General features: G+C 36.7%; 1 protein-coding gene across 1 annotated transcript in view; it reads right to left on the bottom strand.

The window, feature by feature from the left end:
* F13A1 (coagulation factor XIII A chain) overlaps positions 1-22,333 on the bottom strand; it is a 159,502-nt gene that overhangs the window by 85,359 nt on the left and 51,810 nt on the right. The window contains exons 5-6 of the mRNA XM_041771892.1: positions 4,668-4,786; positions 2,007-2,114 (exon numbers count right to left, since the gene is read on the bottom strand). Coding sequence (XP_041627826.1) covers positions 2,007-2,114; positions 4,668-4,786 — 227 coding nt within the window. The remainder of the gene's footprint in view (positions 1-2,006; positions 2,115-4,667; positions 4,787-22,333) is intronic.

Below are 22,333 nucleotides of genomic sequence, written 5' to 3'. Positions count from 1 at the left end.
TATTGGCAAATGACATATCTGATAAAGGGCTAGTATCCAAAATCTATAAAGAATATCGAACTCAACACCCCCCCCCCCCAAAAAAAAACCAATCTAATTAAGAAATGGGCAGAAGACATGAACAAACACTTTTCCCAAAGATGACATCCAGATGGCCAACAGACAGGACAAGATGCTCAACGTAACTCAACATCGGGGAAATACAAACCAAAACTACAATATCAAACCAAACCATCCCTCCCCACCGACCACCCGCTATAGATTCTCTCTAGTTCTAAATATTGTATTTGAGTTATGGATTTTCAAAATTAGAACTCCATAGGCCTTTTGTGATTAATAAGACTCAAAGCAATTTGCATTAGGATTGTGTGCTTAACACAAGATTCCACCAATTCCACTTGGCCAGATGCCACCACGGAAAGTGTTGGGTTAGCTTCTTGGTGTTTACTTCCCTCTTGCATTGGCTTGTGTTAGGCAGTGACTTTTAGATTAGTAAAAATATGCATAATATGTGAGTAAGCTCAGGCTGGTGGCGTGTCATTTCAGAATGCTTACGAAGGCATTAGTTCATATTCAACCACTGAGAGCTTTGGCTTTCTTCTCACTGTAAACCTGCAATGGTAACTTCATAGGAAAAGAAAAATGGGAATTTTGTCTGGAAGCAGCAATAGCAGTGATCAACTACAGATCTAATGTATATTGTAATAAATAGTTATTATAAAGAAATTCCTAACTTCTTTAGAATTCACCATCTTTCCGTTATAGAATGTGAACCAACAACAGAAAACAAAACTGTCTTATGAGATTGGCTTTGCCTTCTTTTTACACTCATGATCTTTTAAATTTACATGAAGGTTAGGAACTAATAAAAAAAAAAGCCCTTCTTCTTATAAGCTAACCAGAAATTATATTTCATATTGTTCTCATTCTAATATATTTACATGAATAATATTGATTTTATTTGACTCAAATCAAACTCAAAGACAAATTTCTTCTAAAGAATTTGTTTTTCAGAAAACTTAAGGAAAACGATAAGATAGATTTTTATTTTTTTGCTCAGTCTTTGTATGAAATAGCACCTCTCTTAATGTTTCTTTAGGAATATTCTACTTAAGAACCATATTTGGTATGCTTTTTAATGCACTAAAGGTAGGATCTATGTGCTGTGTTTGTCAGGACAGTCCAGGACCACACAGAACCTGGGCATCACATTTTTTTGGGGGGGGGCATCACATTTAATCCACTTTCTCACCTGACCCCCAACCTTCCCATTCTTGATAATTCTATCTCCTCTCCTGGAAGCTGTTCCATTGTAGGATCTCTGCATTCTTGAATATGTTTCAAGATCTCCTACAAAGGGCAGCATGGGAAGCAGAAAATGTCTATATTTGGAGGCAGGAGATTTGGGTTCCAGCTGAGGCTTTGTCACTAACAAGGCTTTGTTATCGCTTTGTTTCCTAACTTATGAAATGGCATGTGTAATGTCTGCCCAACTTATTTCACACAGTTAATATGAAGAATTAACTACAAACTATAAGCTAAACTAACTTTCATAAACTGTAAAGCCCTATGGTGAGGTATCATTATAATAGAAGCTAAGATTTAGAGTCATTTACTTCTTTATTCTCTCTATGGGTGTGAAAATGGAGAAACGCTGTGTCTTGCACGTTTTTTTTTTTTCTTTTTTTGGAGTTCCTTGATGTTTGTTTGCTTGATAGATTATAGTATTTGACATTTTGTCATGGTCACTCCTCAGTTCCTAAGCAAGAGACTTAAGAATAAGCGGCCTATTGTATCATGTCATCTATCACCATTTTTCTGAAGCCAAAGAAACATACAGTAGGAGATAAGATTTTGTTTTATAGCACTTGACAAGTTCAGGGAATTCAAGACTCTTACAAATAAAAGTTTAAGCTTAAGTCATCATTTCAATGACTCTTAATGAATTGACATACACTGAGGCAAATAACATGTGTAATTAACATTAGTAATCAGTAGTTTCTTACCATTGCAGACCCAACACGGCTGACTTTGATGGGATTCCCTCTACCAGAAAGGTCCATTTGTGCTTTGTCCATCACATATAGGCAAGCATCAAGGATGCCATCCTCAAACTATTTGGGAAAAATTAAAAAATCCAATGAAAAAAAAAAAGGAAACAACTTAATGTCCATCCACTTTGCAAGCCCGATATTCTTTGCCAAAAAACAAAATGAAAACACAACCTAATGTTTAGAGATGTGTATTTCCCATAATCACCCATAATCATTAATATGAAGTATTAAAGTAGAAGGAAGAAGACATCATCTTTTGTTTTTCAGTAAAATGAATAAAAACTTAAAAGCAATCTAGAAACAAACAGAATTACTGGAAAGCTGGTATACTCAAGGACCATGAGTCCTTGAGGACCCTGAATAGGACCTGAAGTTCTTCAGAAAATTGTACAAGTTAATTTAGAAGATTTCTCTAATATGTGGGTTCTAGTGCCCAAAGCAAAGGAATAAACAATGTACCAAAGTGAGGCTAAAACCTTAAAACTTCAAAGGTTACTTGAATCCTTATGCTTCTCAAAAATAAATGGCTCTCAGGTGTATCACAGGGAGGTACTCGAGGCCTGTATACCTTGCACAGAACATAGCAGAACACCTCATGTCACAAATGCCTTCCAAGTTTTCTTCTCTTTTAAAACAAGATAGACTTCAGGGTCAAAGAGAGGGGAGGCCTAGAGAAAGATTATATTATCAAGGGAACAGCCTGGTAGTCAGTTCCATTGCAGGATCTCTCTGTTCTTAAAGATGTTTCAAGATGTCCTATGGAGAGCAGCATAGAAGGCTGTTCATAGTTCATTTTCCTTAGAAAGAATTACTGGCCCCATGCAACACAAGGCCTTTTTTTTTTTTAAGGAACAAGGTCAAAGTAGTAATAAAATGGCAAAAAGGGGAAATTTTACCCATACCGTACCTCAGTGTACAAGAGATTTCCCTGAATACAAACACCTTGCATATCCACCCAAATACTTGTGACAGAAACCATAGTCTTAATGGCTAATTAATAGTTCTTTATTAAATCCAGTTAAGATACCAACTTTCTGGGAACCCTAAACTGATGGAATGGATACAGTAAAGTTAGGGCACGAGTTCTTCAGGTATATAAAGAACTTCTTATTCTGGTTCTTATTAAGTACCATCTCTCAGTCTGGGACACGAAGCAGTGAATTGGAGAGGTAATGAAATAGTCACAGAACTGGTTGTTTCCCTGCATCATTGCTTGGCTGCTTGTTTGGACTGAAAGTCTCAAATTAATGGACTCTGAATGACAATAGAGACTGATGGTGGCCATGTTCAAGGGTGTCTACCCAAAGGCTACTCAGCATGCTGGTTGAGGAGTACCCTGATTATGCTTGGGACTCTTTCCCACTCCTCCCTGTTACCCACCTTGGTGACTTTTTTCCTTATTACCTCTCTACATAATGTCACTTTGGGGACATAAATAGAATCACACCTAAACATTAAGAATTAGAGCACTAGACAATAAGCAATATTATGGGCTGTATGTTACTCAAGAAGTGAGGCCTTGTAACCAGGGAGCTTGGGGGATCCAAAAACAGGAGAAAAACACACAGATGATTAGTTTGGCAGGACATCAGAAATACAGGTGGGCAAACCTGAGCATTGGGTATGCAATTCTCAGTAGTCTGGGTGAAGGAGTGGATCATAAAGTCAGGCAGACAAGACAAGAAGTAGTAATGACATAGGTCCCAATGGCCAGGCTGGAGCAGGGGTAAGGGATACAAGGAAAGCTTACATGGAAGTCAAAAGAAGCCATCAGAAGCCAATAAAGTATCATGTGATTGATGAGGCCAGGTTCCATGAAATCTATGCTCCTGGATATCCTGAACAATGGTGCACAATTCCAATCATCTCAGCCAAAACTCTGAGAAATGACACACTCGTTTTTCTCATGTTGCTAATGAAGTCTTTGCTGAACCACAGGACATGCATTCTTATGGAAATATGGTAGAAATATCAGTCACTTGTTCCATTGTTAGAAATACCAAACTGAAATAGTTTGAATTATTGAATATCTTAAATGGAATGCCATTTGCTATTTTATATCCAGACAGTAATTTGAGATTGCAGCTGATAAAATGTCTCGAGGTGAAAGTCCAGTGGGCCCTCCTCTGATGAAATGGTGACTGTCTTTTCTAATTCTAATTTCTAATTTTCTACTATCTTATACTAACAAAAAAGGTGACTTCTTTGAGTTGAACACACACCTTGCAGTATCCTTTGCAGCATTATCAAACACTTTTCCTTATAAGAAAAGGAAAATTTCAGCCCATTCCATGTTGAAGAACAATGTCTGAGCTAATGAGATTTCACTGTACTGAACGCCAAGCATTTCTCACTAGAATGCCATGTTATCCGTAGAATCTCTGATCTCCGTAACATTGTAATACTCAAAGATATGTGCTTTCAGTGGATGAATTATGCAGTTGCCTTTCTAAGTCTCTACTCCTGGGCTGTCTTGGAGTCTCAGATCCTGAAAAGTAGGAAATTGTGCATGTCTGAGATCGACATGTGGCACCTTGTAGTGATACATGTGACAAAAAAAAAAAAATATTAAGGAAAAATGTCCTTGACAATGACAAATTTTAAATGGCTCACCTGACCGTAGCTCCAGCTTCTACTCTTGATGTCATTGAAGTCTCCATAAAAAATAACCCCAATGTCATTCAGGACATACTCTTCTCTTTCTTTATCACCATCCAGGTACACAGCATCCTCTGTGTCAGAATTTAAACATAATGACCATTACCAAACCAGGCCATTTTTAGATACTCGCAAGTTTGTTTTGGTCCTAAGCTGCATTTTAATCAACTAAATTAAAAAAAATGTCTTTTGTTTCACTAAAGAGAGCTCATTTCCTGATACGTAATTTCAGCAATGGTGAATCTAATCAGTAGCCAAGATCAGCATGTAAAGGATGACATTTGTTAGCAAAATGCTGACAAACTCTGGCTCTTTAAGTTCCAAGTAGCACAATTAAATTGACATGTCTCATTAAACATTTTTAGGATTCTGGGACATTAGTAGTTTCAGAATCAGAAATCCGTGATGCGGATGAGAATCTGTATCACAGATCAAAAAATAATTTCCAAGCTATTAATGTTAATAGAAAACTAGCTAAATTGAAATTAGTTTTAAAACAAGTCTGAAATGTATTAGAAGAATGCACTATAGTCTGTCCTGTCTGGTGTGTGGTCCGTCACTGACAGGAGGAGGCAGGCTGGGGGTCATCTCCTACCAATGAACAGTCCTTGTGGATGTGCTGGTAAGTGTGTGTGTCTGACCAGCCTCTCGAGTCTGCTTCCTCCACCACCAGGACTTTTCTTCCCTGTGGCTATAATCTCAGGAAGGCTATACTCCCCATCTTTCTTTTAGTAATTGGCCTGGTACTTATTCCCAGACCAGGTATGAAAGCAACAAAAGCATCACTAACAAAGGCAGGACCATATACAGGTATAAATCATACTCAGGTAAATTTGCATGTTTGGAATATGGACGTGTTTGATTCTGACTGGGTACATGGTTTATTATGTCCCTCTGGCTCCCTGTTACCCTTTCAGGGTTCTTCCCTCTTCATTCCATGATAAGATTTTTATCACTCTCTTTGGAGTAGCTGTCACTCTTGGCTGCACATTAGAATCATCTGGGTAGATTTAAAAATTTCTAATTCCTCCTGGACTGAACTCTAGGTTGATTAAATCAGAATTTATGGGGGCTGGGGGCAATAGCCAGGCATCGAGTGTGTGTGTATGTGTGTTTGTAAGTTTGCCTTCTAATTTTATTCGTTTGTTTCAACCTCTCCAGTGATTCTCATATGCAACCAAAACTGGGAACAAGTGCTCTATCCCTTTGTTATTCAAAGAATCATTGAAAGACTAGTGGCATCAGAATCACCTGGGAGTTACTGAGAAATGCAGAGTCTCAGGCCTCAGCTCAAAACCTACTAAATCAGACTCTGCAGTTAACAAGATCTGCAGGGGATTTATGCACACATTAAGGTTTGCAAAGCAGTGCTCTGTCCAACTAGCTTAGATCCTTATTCTGGGCTTATATAGTCCAGAAATCCTTCGGAGAGTCCTTGCTCTTAACTTCTCACCAGTACTTTTGTTATATCTTCCTCTTTCTGTTCTCTACCTCTTGCCTTACTATTTGCCTGGTTTTATGTAACTGTAAACACACACACACATTTACGTAGGTACTAATATCTAATAATTGCACACTTGATATGTGTGCAATTTCACAATCAAAATAATATAAACATATCCATTACTGCAAAAATTTCCTTGAGTCTCTTTGTAATGCCTCCCTCTGGATTCTCTCTCTGACCTCCCACTCCTGCCAGGGAACCATTAATCTGCTTTCTGTCGCTGTAAATTCATTTGCATTTCCTAGAATTTTATGTAAAAAGAATCCTCCAGTGTGTCCTTTTTTGGGAGTCTAGCTTCTTTCACTCAGGCCAGTTGTCTGAAATTCATGCATGTCGCAGGAATAGCTCATTCATTCCAAAACCATTTTGTATTTCCAGGAAAATTAGAGTTAATGACAAATGTGCTGCAGGCTTCCCTCTGCCCTTGCAGATGTGAGCTCTGATGCTTCATTCTGGCCTTTCAGGGTCTGGAGGGAGAATGCCACTGTTTCACCAGCAGTCTGTACCTGGGGACAGTATGGCCCCTACACTGAAGTGAGAGCTTCTTTTCCAAGTGAAACAAACCCAGAGAAGTGGAAACTGAGGTTGAGGTCAATATTTCTGAGTAGAAGCACAAAAGAACACTTTTAATAGAAAAATCACAGGAGAGTGTGTGTGAAGGGGCATTGACCATTTATATGCATAGTCCTCCACCTGGACAAAGGGCCGCTTTTGTTTTTATCCTTTTATAATAGTGGCCTAACTGCTGTGACCATCGTAATAATAAACTTCTTAGTCAAGTAGGTTTCAGATGCCTGTTAGTGACCTAGAAATCTCCTCTTAAGATCAATGAGGTCTAGGAGTGCCATTTGGGAATGTGTTTTTAACATGTTTTCATTACGATATGAGAAGTTTATGGCCTTGTCCTATAAAATATTAGAAATTAGATTGTATTTTGAGTTGCTATAATTTAAATGATCGGTATAAAAATAGATTAATGGGTCAAAATAGCTTAGAAATAGATGTTATTGTTTGCATGTCTCTATGAAATTAATATATGATAAAGAAAATACTGTAAATCAAGGAAGATGACTGGAGCGATTATTAAATTCAGCTGAGAAAATTGTGAAAAGTATATTTTTGTACATCAAAATAAGTGGCAAATTAATTTAAAATCTGAATTAAAAATGGAAAGCATAATAAATTTAAAGTAAAATTTAAAAATTAAATATTAAAAAATTAAATATTTGGTCTCTAGATGAAAAAGTTGTATCTGAACAAAAATAATAGAAAAAATTTTTTAAAAAGTTAAAATTTTATGTATGTATGTGTTTATTTATTTTAGAGAAAGAGAGAGAAGAGTGTGAGTGGAGGGAGGGTGTAGAGGGAGAAGGAGAGAGAGAATCTTAACCAGGCTCCATACCCAGCACAGAGACTAATGCGGGTCTCAATCCCATGACCCTGAGATCATGACCTGAAGTGAAATAAAGAACCGGGTACCCAACTGACTGAACCACCCAGGTGACCCTGAATGTTTTTTTGTAAAAATATAAATAGAGAACTTGAATTTCAGATATAATACAATTTAAAAGTGCATAACAAACAGATAAATATTAGCAACAACAGAAAATGTTAGCAAATTTTCTTTATATATAAAGAATTCCAATAAATTGATGAAAAAATCACAAAGTGCAATTAAAAAGTAAGCAAAAGGAAAACCAGTTCACAGAAGAGGAAGCGCAAACAGAAGATAAATGTATAAAAGCAATTTTAACTGGGTAGTAACCCAAGAACTGCAAAGGTTTACAAATAAATTTTTATCCACAAGAATACAATTTCAATCTATCTTTATACTTTTACAGATAATATTTTTTTAACTTGACTTTAAAGTTTGGCTTTTTCTTTGAAGTTCTGACATTTAAAAAGTTTGCATCTAGGTGGAGGTCTTTTTTTCATTTGCCAGGTTTTATATACTCTGATCCTTTACAGTTTGACAATGTGAGTCTTTCTTCAGCTCTGGGAATTTCTTTCTCTTTTATCTTTGACTATTTTCTTCTTTTTATTTTTCTGTATTTTCTTATAATAAAATGTCTTTTAGGCAGATGTTGAACTTTCCAGATGTTCTCCATGCCTTTTCATCATACTATATATATATATATATATATATATATATATATATATATATATATATATAATTTAAGAGAGTATGATAAGGGGCTTAGAATATGTATATATTTCATTCCAGATAATTATATAATATTAAAGGTGGGGAGCAAGAAGTAATACCATCAGCATCTCTAGAAGAATTGGGGAATTCCTGGAACAAAAAAAATGGCCAAATTAAGTATGTTATATAATGAAGAGCTGCATAAGGCATTGAGAAAATCTCTATATATTGTTAGGGAAGGATATCCAGGATCTCTTGTTAGGTTAAAAAAGGTGCACAAAAATGTACATAGTTTATTACCTTTCATTTAAGAAAGGAAGGAGGTAAATAGGTAGGCATACATACTTACATACATACATGCATGTGCTTGTATTTTTAAATGTAGAGATAAGCCAAAAACTAACAAAATTATTATCCAAAGTGTAGGAGGGATTTTTGGGAGTTAGACTTTCTCTATGAAGTATTCTTATTGTTTTGTAATTTGACTTTGAGGTTACATAAATGTCTTATAAAGTTATAAGACAAAACTAAATAGAAATCAAAGACAAAGCAATTTCTAAATAAATAAAGTCAAAATGAAACAAATGAACATGACTGTAAATAGATTAGTGGCTTAACCACAGAAAACCATTTCAAGTTACTTTAAAACAGAGTAATTCCACTGTATATCCCCTGTAGAATATAACGTAAAGAAAAACTATAAAATAAACAAAATGAAAAAAAAGAGTAAACTGTTTTAGTAAGCATATTTTTACTAATAATATTGATATTGCTACTTTGAAATGGATATAACATAAGTAATCATGTTAATGACATTAGAAATCAAGATTTGCAGGGTAAGAGAAAAATGCATAAGCAAAATCAAAGAAATAAAATTTGAAGCCTTATATTTTAACTTCAAGCCACTTATTACATAATATTCCTTTGCAAATCATTTTAGATTTAGTGCTATTTTTTCTCAATTGTTTTATTAATTTTTTTTAATCCAGAGGGAAAGGCATTCTTTCATTTTTCTTTTATAATGACTTGCAGGCGAGATATGATACTTAGTACTGCAGCTGCCAGAACTTGCTATTGTAACTCCTGCTGCTACAGAGTAAGAGCTGGACTGATTTTGAATAAGAATGAAAGCATTAAAAAAATCTAACTTCAAAAGGAAGTTTTTCTTTTAAATCTTTGTAAAATGAGGGCATCTAGGAGACACAGTCAGTTAAGAGTCTGGCCCTTGATTTCGGCTCAGGTCATGCTTTTAGGGTTGTGAGATCAAGTCCCATGTTGGGCTCTGCGCTGGGTATGGAGCCTGCTTATGATTCTCTCCCTCTGCCCTAACCCTAAATAAATAAATAAATAAATAAAACAAGCAAACAAACAAATAAAATCTTTGTAAAATGGCTATCGGACTGACTCATCCTTGGAAAGCATCGTACCTGAATGAAGTTCACATGGTTGCTGGTCTCTTCAGCCCCATACATTTCTGTAAGTTACCTGTGTTTCTGTGTTTCCTCTCCTAAACTTATATACATAGTCTTTTTCTGACTCAAAAGAAAGAAAAAAGTACTTAGGAAAAGAAAAATGTATTGAATAAATAAATTTAACGCATAAAATTATTAAATACTTTTTAAATGGTGTAACTTAGTCATTTATAGCATGTCAAGGTAAATTCAAATAACTTTTTTTTTGAAAATACTGCCTGGAGCTTATTGTGTAAATGCAGGTGTCTTGTAAAATAATGTTGAAACTGTATATTGACACATTTTTGGTCAGATTGCATCAGGTTTGTTTTGTTTTTCATTTGAAAATAACGTTAGCACTGATTAACTTCATGATTACCACATTTTAATATTAAGGGAAATATCAGGAAGGGAGACAGAACATAAAGACTCCTAACTCTGGGAAATGAACTAGGGGTGGTGGAAGGGGAGGAGGGCGGGGGGTGGGGGTGAATGGGTGACGGGCACTGAGGGGGACACTTGAAGGGATGAGCACTGGGTGTTATTCTGTATGTTGGTAAATTGAACACCAATAAAAATTAATTTATTAAAAAAAGAGATATATATCAGTGCAATAATACTACAGAAATCCTAATGAGTATAAACTTTGGGGTGGGCAGCTTCTTTGTTTCCTTCTCTGTTCATCCTTGCAATTAAGTTGTTTCTTGACTAACAAATCCTTTGATGATTTTAGCCAGAAATTAGTCTCTTAAGCTCTTTTTAAGTGTAGATAGTGTGAAATAAAAATATTTAGCTTTGGTAATAACTTTTCCAAGATAACTTCACTCTAGCAAGATATTTTTCAGTGCTTTTATTTTATTAGAACATGCACCTCTTAGGAAATATTTTGTAAAACTTAACTTTTTTTTTTTTTTGTATTCTTGCTACCTAAAAGGTTGGGATAGTTGACTTGTAATTAAATTGCAAATTTAATACCACTGTTTGTTTTTTAATTCAAAATATAGTGAAAGGGAATATAAAGGAAGGGAAAAGAAATGTTGGGAAATATCAGGAAGGGAGACAGAACATAAAGACTCCTAACTCGGGGAAACGAACTAGGGGTGGTGGAAGGGGAGGAGGGCGGGTGTTGGAGGGGAATGGGTGACGGGCACTGAGGTGGACACTTGACGGGATGAGCACTGGGTGTTTTTCTGTATGTTGGTAAATTAAACACCAATAAAAGTTAATTAAAAAATAAAAAAAAATATAGGTATTTTTCCTAGTACATATGATGCCACTGCAGCTGTAGCTGCAATTCCTTTGATCTTCTAGCTACCATTCACTTCTTCATAATTTACAATGAAGAACGTGAGATTCAGTGAATGCAGTTACTAATCATTTTGAGGGATGAATCTCATTTCACCAAAATTAAATTGTATTTGCATTAAAATAATGATACAAGTTGATGATACACTCTGGAGTTGGAAGACCTCTTCACTTAAGAAGAGGCTTAGTCAGTTAAATTCTAGGTTACTCCTATTTTGTTCACCCACTGGGAAGTGTGATTTTTTAAATATGGAAAGATGGCCATTCTAACTACCATCAAATATCTCTGTTTTAGGGAGATATAACATTAAACATTTAAAAGATATGCATAAAGGGAGGGACTGGTTATCTCCTCCCATATTATTTGCTTATTCTTCTATGGCCTACAAATACATTTTTGGAGGTTTGCTTTCACCATGATTTTTTATCAACGAATACTATTAAGAGATTTTTTTTTTCTATTTATACTAGTCCCTGCAATACTATGAAAGTGTTTCAATCAGAGCATACTATGATCATTAGAAATCTAATTCCATTATAATAAAATATCAAACAAAAGGATTTTAGAAAAAATAAATTTAAGTTGCAAATATCAATAATAGCTAATGATGCACTTTCTCTTTAAAAACCCCTTTTTCAAGTTCTATCCACTGAAAAGAACTAGAAGAAACAACCAATATAGTAGCCATGGGTCTCTCGAGCCTGGATTATGGTCTCTAAATACCATTCATATCCCTCCCCCCTTCCTTACCAGAAGGTACTCAGGTTCCCTAAGAGAAATGATTCATTACAAATCTGGGTAAGGAAATGTATAAGACAAGCTTGAAATACTTCTTCCTACCAGAAAGTAAAGAGGCTATGAAAGATTCTAGGAGTCATGACAAAGGAATCAAATAAACTTAAAGGGGTTCCCACTGTTCAAGAATAAGACAATTCAAATATCAAAAATAAGTCACTGGAAAGGATTAAAACACAAAATGTCAATATTCATAAATTTATAGTAATTTTTAAAATTCATTGGTTATCTTTGCAGGGTGCTAAAAACCAACTCATTATTCCGATAACTTAGAAATAAGGTAAGAGACACATATCTAGACTCTTATATGAATACTACCTCAAAGCAACAAAATAATTGATGCTAATAAATGCAGAAGGGATGGTAGATTAGAATATCACCATTTTGCAACCCCTAATGAAATAATGAATCTAGGCTGAAATCACTTGTTAAAAATTAGTGAGGAATTTCATAATGGATGGATAAAACTGACAAAGCCTGACCCTACTGATAAATCTAAACATCACTAAGAGTGAAAACCAGACATTATGTATTGTCTATGGGATGGATGCCCTGGGAAGCATATAGCATGACTTACATAGTATTCTTGCTCTATGTTCCCATCCCTACCACAAAAAGAAAATGATTTTCTTGGAGATAAATCTGATTCTCAGATTTTTAACAGGAAATAGGGGCTAGAGTAATGTTACATGACTAACAAGGCATAGATGTAGCAAAATCTTGATAATTACTGAGACTGGGAGATATGTAAATACTCATTGTACTACTCTTTCTGCTTTTGAGTTGGTTTTTAAGTTTTAATAATAAAAGTAAACCTTGCAAAGGGCATAAAAGAAAACTTGAATAAATAAAAATATTTAAATGTTTCTAGTTGCATGTGAAGATTCAATATTGTAAAAATATAGATTCTACCCAAATTAGTTTCTATAGCCAATGAAAACCCAACCAAAAATTCACTGAGTTTTTTTTTTGAATTTTGCATGTTGATTTAAAAGTTTATCTGAAAAGACAATGCAATGAAAATAGCTCAAAAATAAAATGTTGAAAATGCAGAAGGATGGGAGGACTCCCCGCATCCCCTCCCTCCCCCCCCCGCCATGGTAGATTGAACTTTGGCCCCAATTCATCTGTTCCTGTATTCATGCATTTGCCATGTAACTACTAATCCTTCTTCCTAAAGGTAGAACATCCCCCTCTTGACTTTGGGGCTTACTTTAGCTAAAAGGTGTTAGTCAAAGTGATATAGGCAGGGGATTGGAATGTGTTTGCATACTTGAGCGTATACTCTTGCATGTCTGCCATCACCATGAGAAAAATATTCCCTAGCAAGCCCACTAGTCTCAAGAGGATAAGAGACACATGGAGCAGAGCACCTCTATAGCTTTGTGGTGAGGGGTGGGGTCCCTCTGGTTACTCTCATCCAAAGCAGAGCTGGCCAGTCCAGCCCAGTCTCCATGAGCCCAACAACAGACAAGTCCCAGATCCATGAGATAACATGCTTGTTGTTGTAGACCAGTGACAATTTCTGGTTCTTTCTTATGTAGCATTACTATGATTATAGCCATCTATTCTTTTTTTTTTAAATAAAGATTTTATTTATTCATGAGAGACACAGAAAGAGGCAGAGACACAGACAGAGGGAGGAGAAGCAGGCTCCATGCAAGGAACCTGATGTGGGACTTGACCCTGGGAATCTGGGATCAGGCCCTGAGCCAAAGGCAGACGCTCAACCACTGAGCCACCCAGGCGTCACTGATTATAGCCATCTAAAAGAAAGCTATAATGAAAACTGATTTTGACACAGTGATAAATAAATATATACATAGAGCTAAATGTATATTAGATATTAGTAGATGATAAATATGGCATTTAAAAAATCAATAGGTAATGATAGCTCTGATCAATAAATGATGTTTTGACAACTGGCTATTCCTGTGGGAAAAAATTTTCAGTAAGATATTTTTCTCCCACTAACACAAAACTTATCAATAGATTTAAAAGATTTGCATGTGTCTCTTCCTGCCAACCCTTAATTCACCTAAATTGTCCTGGACATGAACAGGTCAAGGAATGTAATACTCGATAAATATATAAAAAATGTTCAGCTTCACCAATAATTAGAGACACATGAACTAAACCATGAAATGTCAATGTAATACCATATTTTGCCCATCGTATTAGCAAATATTAAAGCGAATGGCAATAGCTGATGTCAATGAAGGTATGAAGATTTGGTATTCTCTTATAGTGTGTCTGCATTATAAACTACAGCAGCCTTTTGTAAAGAGTAGTTTGGCAGTATCTATGCAAATTTACAATGTGAACTGACTTTGACCTAGCAATGCCATTTCTAGATATTCATTCTACAGAAATAATATTGTTTAACATCTATGTGAAACATTCAATATAGCATGGTATGCTACAATGAAAATGGGAAGCAATCAAAGTATTTGTAAGCAAAAGACCAAATTGATTATGGTATAACCACAGTCAGTAGTCATTAAAAAGAATATGTATGTACTGATATAAAAAACTCTGTAAGATATATTATACGATGAAGTAAAATATAGAGTAATATGCATAAAGAATGCCACCTGTGTTTTAGAAAAATCCAAACTCTGTAGAAGTATATATGGACATTAATATGTAAAATTATAGCAGAGTTATCCAGAACAATACACACAGTTAAAGTATTCTACGGAGGTTCTCAAGGATCAGAAGTATGTGAGAAGGAAATATCACTTTTTACCATATATACGACTACATGTGCATATTTGAAAAGGACAATGTATTCAATTAACTGTCAGTTAAAAATTAAAACCATTCAAAAATGCTTTAAGGGGTGCCTGGGTGGCTCAGTCAGTTAATCTACTGACTCCTGGTTTCCGCTCAGGGTGGAGAGATCAAGCCCCATGATGAGGTCTGTGCTCAGCACAGTATCTGCTTGACATTCTCTCCCTCTTCCTCCTCCTCTGCCCCATACCTCTGCCCATGCATGCATGCACTCTCTCTCTCATAAATAAATAGATAAAGAAATAAATAAGTAAATAAATTTCAAAAAGGCATTAGAGGACGAAATACACCAAAACATTAGCAGTGTCCGTGATTTGTAGATCACTGAGTTCTTTTATGCTTTCAATATTTTTATTCTATAAGGCTTTCATCATTAGAAGAAAGTAAATTTTTTAAAAAAGTTTTTTAAAAAGCTAGTTTTAGTGAAGCTGCCTATTTAATAAGAGGTTAAGTTCATCTTTTAAGTATCAATTTTCCTCATTATTAGATATCACCATATAACCATGCCTTTTAGACCTTATTCAGGTCTCCCTGCACCCTTTTTTTCCCAGTGTAAGTTAGATTAAACCCCATTCCCTTAGTGTCCTATGGATGCTGTGGTCACTTCTGTCCAATGGAGATTGTTCTGTGATTTAGTTATTAATTGAAAATGTGTGTTTTTAGTATTTACCATGTGCCAGGAAATTTCTCCGCATGGTAAACACACACACACACACACACACACACACACATGCACACGCACGCAGAGTAAACTCATTAAAACTCATAACATCTCTAAAAGAAAGGCACTACATTTTCCTCATTTTATAGATGAGTTAACTAAGGAAGACATTAGTAAAGGCCATTGTACTAGTAAGAGGTGAAGCCAGGACTTAAATACTAAGCTGTCTCCCAAGTAGACTGTGACTTTTTGAGTCCAAGGGATCAGGTCTCTTCATCCCCAGCACCCAGCACAGAGTGCCTGGGAACTTGGCACAATAAATACCTACAGCAAGATTGAGAGTTGGAGATGGATGTCTGGAGCTTGGAGAGTGAGAGAAGAAGAAAGTGAAGGATTTACTTTTGGGCTTTGGGTTATTATTGATGGAAACTTACAAATTTAAATGGCAAACTATGAATAAGGAGGAGTTCTGAGCTTGAGACTAGGCCACCCTTTTCCTTCCAGTGGCTGAATTAAATCTCACCTCAGAACCAGCGAGCATAATCATGAATCTACAACAAGGCAAGGAAGTCAAATGGGAAGCCTTGATTTTAATTTTAAATTTATTTATGATTTTAAAAGAAGATTGAGGGTGGAAAGCAGTGCTTTCTTTCCCCTGTTTTTACTCAGATCTGTCACTTTAAAATATAGTTGTCCAAAGCTAGGATAGAAAAAAAATTACATCACCATGGAAACTAAAAAAAAAAAAAAATCCCTATGTTTGATAGGCTAACAAAAATAGGAAAACTTAATCATTTGCCTCTGGCAATTTTTGTTGTTGTTTTGTGTGTGTTTGTTTGTTTGTTCAAATTTTTGATTTGTTTCAGAGGCATATTGAGGTTTTACTAGATCCTGAAGCAAAAGTGAACTCTCTACCTTAGTAAGATGGGGGATGCTACTAAAAGTAAAAACAGTGACAAATAACCCACTGCTCTAGAAACCTGCCTTTCTAACCTTAAACTGTTAGAAAGTGTGTGTGTGTGTGTGTGTGTGTGTGTGTGTGTGTGTAAGTGTGGGGATTGGGAGCTATACCTCTCAAATCCATGAGAGCTGGTAGGAGAAACTAGGTCTAAATAGCTTAAAGAGTTAGTAGTAGTACCAAGGATCCATTGACAACTTCTTGATACTAGGTGACCTCTGGCAAATTAAACTCAAGAGAAAAACAGATTCCATGTGGCATCATTGGTGAATGTGGCATGAAACGTCCATCTGCTTTACCCACAGCTCTGCCACCAGAACAGACCTTCCACATGCCTTGTAAAGAAGCACCTTTCCAGGGTGAGTAATAGGAGGCAAGTAGTAAGGAAGAATGACCTCATTTATTTTACTATTCCTCTGATAGGAATAATGGGGTAGTTTAAAACTGCATAACAACAACATTGTGGGTTGGGCCATTTTGGGATTCACTTGTAGGGCTGATTTCAGCCCCCTTGGAAATTGCCACTCGCCTCCCCACACACAGAGAAAGTAAGAATTTATAACAAATATGTAAAAATGAATGCAGAGCCTATTGATTTTAGTATCTGTATAACTTCCTTGGGAGAAAGAGGGCTATTCATTACTGCCTGGGCTCAAAGTTTCCTTTTGCTTATTTACATGCTATTTTAAAGTTAAAGTAAGTCCCATTTCCAAAGTCACTAAAGTCAAGCTCTGCAAAGTGAACTCAGGGGTGAAAGAAAACTACAGTGCCGGGGATGCTATCATATAAGTTCTCTCCTAAGAGACTACCTACCAGCTTAAATCTGAATTTGGTTTTGTTTCTGATCCTTCGGAAAAAAAAATAACAGCTTGGTCCTTTCAAAAAGGCAAAACGTGTCACCTCCTTAGATAAAGGAGTAATTTTGAGTGAGGGGATTAGGAATAGCTTTTCCTGTCTCCCCTTTCTCTAAAGGCTGAGCATCACTAAAGAAAGAGGCAAGATAGATTGGGTGAATATAATAATTCTTCAAGGGAGTGGCTTCATGTGCAGAGCAAATGTGACTCCGAGTTGGCACCGTCATGGTACCTTTTCCATCTCAAAGGAGATCAGAGGGGGTGGAGAACTCCAGCAGGCTGTGTGTGCTATCGGCACGTGAGGAACCACTTCCCATCTCTGGGAGTTGGAAAATGGTAGAGCACAGAAAAAAATGGCATTTCCAGAGTCTGTGCTTTTGTGTTTTTCCCTTGTAAGTGTCCAAAGCCATCGTCTTCCTAAAATGGTCTAATACAGCCAATCTTGAGGCCCACTTTTCTACCCATTAACTCTGGAAAGAAATGAATCCAAGAAGCACAGTCAAGTAGTTCCTCAACAATTGGATCCGTTTCATTCCTTACGAATATATTGTATCACATTACAGCTCAGGCCAGCTTGGGAAGTTTATTTGATTTGTGCTAATTTGCTAGTTTTGCTGGTTAAGGACTTTTCAGGTACTTAAATATCTTCAGAAGATAGACTATTATTCATAAAGCAATTCTACAAAGAAAATGTCAGAGATTCTTTACTTAGCACATATCCTCAAAGGGAGCCTGTGCCCTTGTTGGCATGCTTATTATTTTTTTCTTTTTTGCAAAGAAAACTGTCGTTTGATCTTATAGCTATCAACCTGGTTTCATTTTTATTTATTTATTTATTTTTAATGACAGGACTTTCCAATGTTGTAAAACATCACAGAAACTTCTCGGCTGGCACCTACTTCTTGTTTCTCTTATTACACATGACAGTATACCAACAGTTCGGTTTTAAAAAAACAAAAGAACTTATCCTGACCAAGTACGAATATCCAAGTTTTGGCCTCAGCTTGTTTTCTAATTTTCTATATGACCTTGAGAAATTTATCTAACACCACAGAGTCTGTTTTCTCTCTTGAAATATGAGGCTCATAATTTTCTCTCTGACTCTCAGAGTGGTGGTTATCAATTCAGTCCAGCACGTACATTGGACGTTAAGTTGGTGCGTGGCACCATGCTACACTGAATGAGAGAAGAATCCTACTTTCTGAAATACACAACACAGAGAGATACTGGCTTTGAGTATTCTTTGAAGAGTATAAACAACTACAAAAGGAATTATATACCACAAGAATTGGCAGATGAATGTGATTCTGGCTTAGGCCCTCTCAACTCTGATCCTTCCAGAAATATCTCATAAACAGCTTTGCACCTTGATTCTGGGGTCATCTACATGCCATTGGAAAGAATGTCTACTGCACATTCTCTGAGCTCCCTTCTGATTGTAATGCCATACTGAGTAATGCTGATTTGGTGTAGAAAGGATGAATGAGCCTTTAATGTTTCAGACTCTTACAAGGGTGATATATGCTGTTTTTTTTAATAGAAGTTTTGAATAGGTAAGGGCTTAAAATTTTCACATGAGCTTTATTAGAACTTCATAAAAAATCAATTAACCAACTATCTGATTGCTATTCTATGAAAATACTATTCTAGGGGCTGGAGAGGGTACAAAGATAAGCCACTGACCCATCTCTCCCCACTCCCCGGCTAGGCCAGGTGCTCCTATTATATGTTCTTGTGCAGTGACTTATTTTAATACTTTTTACAATTGTAATTCATGTTTATTAGTAATTCATTTGTGAAATCTTTGTGGAAGCTCTATGGGGGCAGACACTGTTTGTATTTTTCACTGCCATATTCCCAATGCCTAATTCTGATCCTTAATCATTTTCATTATTTTCATATTTTAAGATTATGATTTCATATATTAAGATTATTTCATAATCTTATTCATTTGTGGATGAATAAATAATACTACCATGAGTACTTACATTGTTATGGAGGGAGATATACCATCAATATTTGTGGACTGATGGATGAATGGCTCTAGTCTGAGGGTATAAATTCTGGTCTGAGCACAAGGGTCTTCAGAAGAAAGGGGTGTTAGTCACTGTTACCCCCGGAATACCAGAGCTGGTGTATTACACCATTCTGTACTAAAGGGTACAAAAAACCATGTATAATTACAAAGCAAATAGTATAGAAATGAACATCATAGTAAAACACGAGCTGGTCATATTTATTTACTATTAAAGGTATCCAGATATTAGAAACTTATTGATTTCTTTACATCAAATTTAATTGATTTCTTTGTTTAAAGGAAAATACAAAAGTCATATTGAATAAAAAGTTAGAAATACCAGATGCTAATTTGGTGTCAGATGCTAAGAGAGAGAAATCTACATACACTTGTGCCCACAAATTCACTCCCACACATACCATATATGTTTTTGACTTTTTTTTTCAAGATGGGAAGATGTGAGATTGCATTTACAACTTATCTGTGATGGTAGGTGCAATGAGCCTAAAAAACATTTACTTAGAATTATTAAATCAATGCAGTAAACATTTATTAAACACCTAGTATGTACCAGGCATTGTGCTAGGTACTGGGATACAAGGCTGAATGAAGTAAGGGAAAACCAGCAATGGGGAATGAGGGAGAGGGAGGGAACAAGTTAGGAAGAGAAGAAAGACCCCCTGAATATGATTGATGTCCAACCAAACAGAATAATAAAATACAGACCCAGAATACTAAGTTTTAGTTATGGAACATCTAAATCTTTCAGAATATACTATCTGGCACTAATGCTAGACTACCAATCTGGAGCACCATGAATTTAAATAAGGAAATACATCCCATAATTCAGAGCTCCTGAGCAGTTAGAAAAATAAGAGGAATTCACAATAAATGCCCAACACATTCCTGCTGCCTTTTTGGGTACATTTTTTTCTCTAACACCCTGGAAAAGAGCCCCCTCATAGAATGGATCTGAAGCCTGGTTAGCACTATTAAATTAAAAAACTGACCAATAATTCTTCCTGCATCCGCCCCTGCCCTCACTAGTGTGGTATTGCTATTGATCTCCATTAATGATTTAGTGATTAAGGAGGATAAATTGCCTATGAATGCAAAGCAAGCTGAAGGGCTCTCAGGAACCCAGCTGAACATTCTTCTATCAATAAGTACTGTATGTGCCTCTATAATTTTCAGCCCTGTGTCCTAAGCCACCTTGGATATCACTTCTGCATCAAGTGTGCAGTGTTTTCAGCATCTTGCTCACCTTGCTCTATTTTGTCAACTTATGATTTCCTCTTTGTTATCTTTTCTACTTGGGCAATGGTTCTCTTTTTACCTGCTTGTCTAATTGCCAGACTGTATCTCTCTGAGTCCCTTGTTATGAATTAGCACATACAAGCACAAAAGTAGGTGGTTATCAGGCTACAATATACTGGGTTGTGTGTGGGGTCCATCACACAGAACGCTTTTTTGGGTTTTATGACTCAGCTTCCAGGCTGGAAAACCACAGTGAATGAAGTAAAGGGGTCTCCTATTTCCTAAACATTCTCTTGGAGATCTCAGTGAGCATTAACAAAAAAGATTTTGTTACTTTATTTTATTTTAGAGATGGAGTAGGGGCAGAGGGAGGGGGAGAGAGTCTCAAGCAGACTCCGCACTGAGCACAGGGCTTAATCTCATGACCCCGAGACCATGATCTGAGCTGAAATCAAGACTCAGATACTTAACTGACGGAGTACCCGAGGCACTTCTCAATGAGTATTAATATAAGAATGTAAAAAGGTCTTAAGAACTGATACCAGAATTTTTTTGGAGGGAATGGTCTTGGAAAAGTGTGTAGTCCCCAGTAGTTTCCTTGTTGGAGGGACCCAAATAGCAAAATAAAAAAGCTTGGTGAACTGCTCTGTGTGAGAGAATTAACAATGGTCAGCTTCTAAGAGAAGGTGCGAGAGGAGCGTGAGAACAAGGAGGAATGGCAGGGTTCAGAGAAGCAGCAATGAGGTGGGGAGAGACTGGGATTGGGTTTAGGGAGGAGTTGGTGAAATTTTAAACAAAGTATACTCTCCTATATTTTCTCATTATTTTTTTGTGATTATTATGTATACTAGTGGTTCTCTAAGTGTGGTCCCTGACCAGCAGCAGCAGCATCTCCTGGGAACTGGTTAGAAATGCAATCCTCAGGCCCTACCAGGCCACTCGATGATCTGAGGGAACTGCCCAGAAATGGCTTTCACAAGCTGTTCCGATGTGCTCCCAGTTTGAGAAACAGTCTTTCCTCCTCTCACCACACCATATTACAGACAATGTCTAAACACAAAGATGTTTTATGTGACCTTTTTTGATGTTTCAGAGGCAGCACAGCTGTCACCACTGGGAGAAATCAGATTCTGAGAGGTGGAGATGACCATGAGATATCCCCAACAGATTTGCAGAAATGTTGGGACACTCAAGGCCAAGGAGCTGGGGGGACTGTGGTAGCTTTCCCTGAGTTCTGGGGAGCAGAGAGGACCCTCCTGCCATGTTCCTGGAATAAGCCCACTTCCCACCTCCAAACTCCCAGTCTTTCTCTATCAAGCCTCCAGCATTCCTCTCCTTGCTTCTGGTTCTCTACAGATAACTTTGCTTTTCACATCACCAGGAAAAAGAGAATCACAAAATGGGAACAACCTTGTCTTCCGTCCACTGAATCTAGAAAAGCTGCACATTTCACCCATCTTCCACATTGCTCTTATCACTGTAGAGGGTGGACAGCCCCACCCATCAAGGGCTCTTCATCTGTTCTCTGAATTCTACCCACGCAAGGACTTTATTCCCTGTCAGTTTTTCTCAACCTTGGCTTTAAAAAGCACCTACAGACCTTTTTTTTTTTTTTTTTTTTTTTAAGATTTCATTCATTCACTCATGATAGACACAGACAGAGAGAGGCAGAGACACAGGCAGAGGGAGAAGCAAGCTCCACGCAGGATGCGGGACTCCACCCACATGCAGACCTTTTTAAAAACCCTAAAGCCCAAGGGCATCTGGGTGGCTCAGTCAGTTAAAAGGCTGGCTCTTGATTTTGGCTCAGGTTATGATCTCAAGATGGTGAGATCAAGCTCCATGTCGGGCTCTGTGCTAGACGTGGAGCCTGCTTCAG

The sequence above is a fragment of the Vulpes lagopus genome, chromosome 10 (genome assembly GCF_018345385.1).
Source record: "Vulpes lagopus strain Blue_001 chromosome 10, ASM1834538v1, whole genome shotgun sequence".
Classification (NCBI taxonomy): domain Eukaryota; kingdom Metazoa; phylum Chordata; class Mammalia; order Carnivora; family Canidae; genus Vulpes; species Vulpes lagopus.
This window is presented reverse-complemented; position numbering and strand designations above follow the sequence as displayed.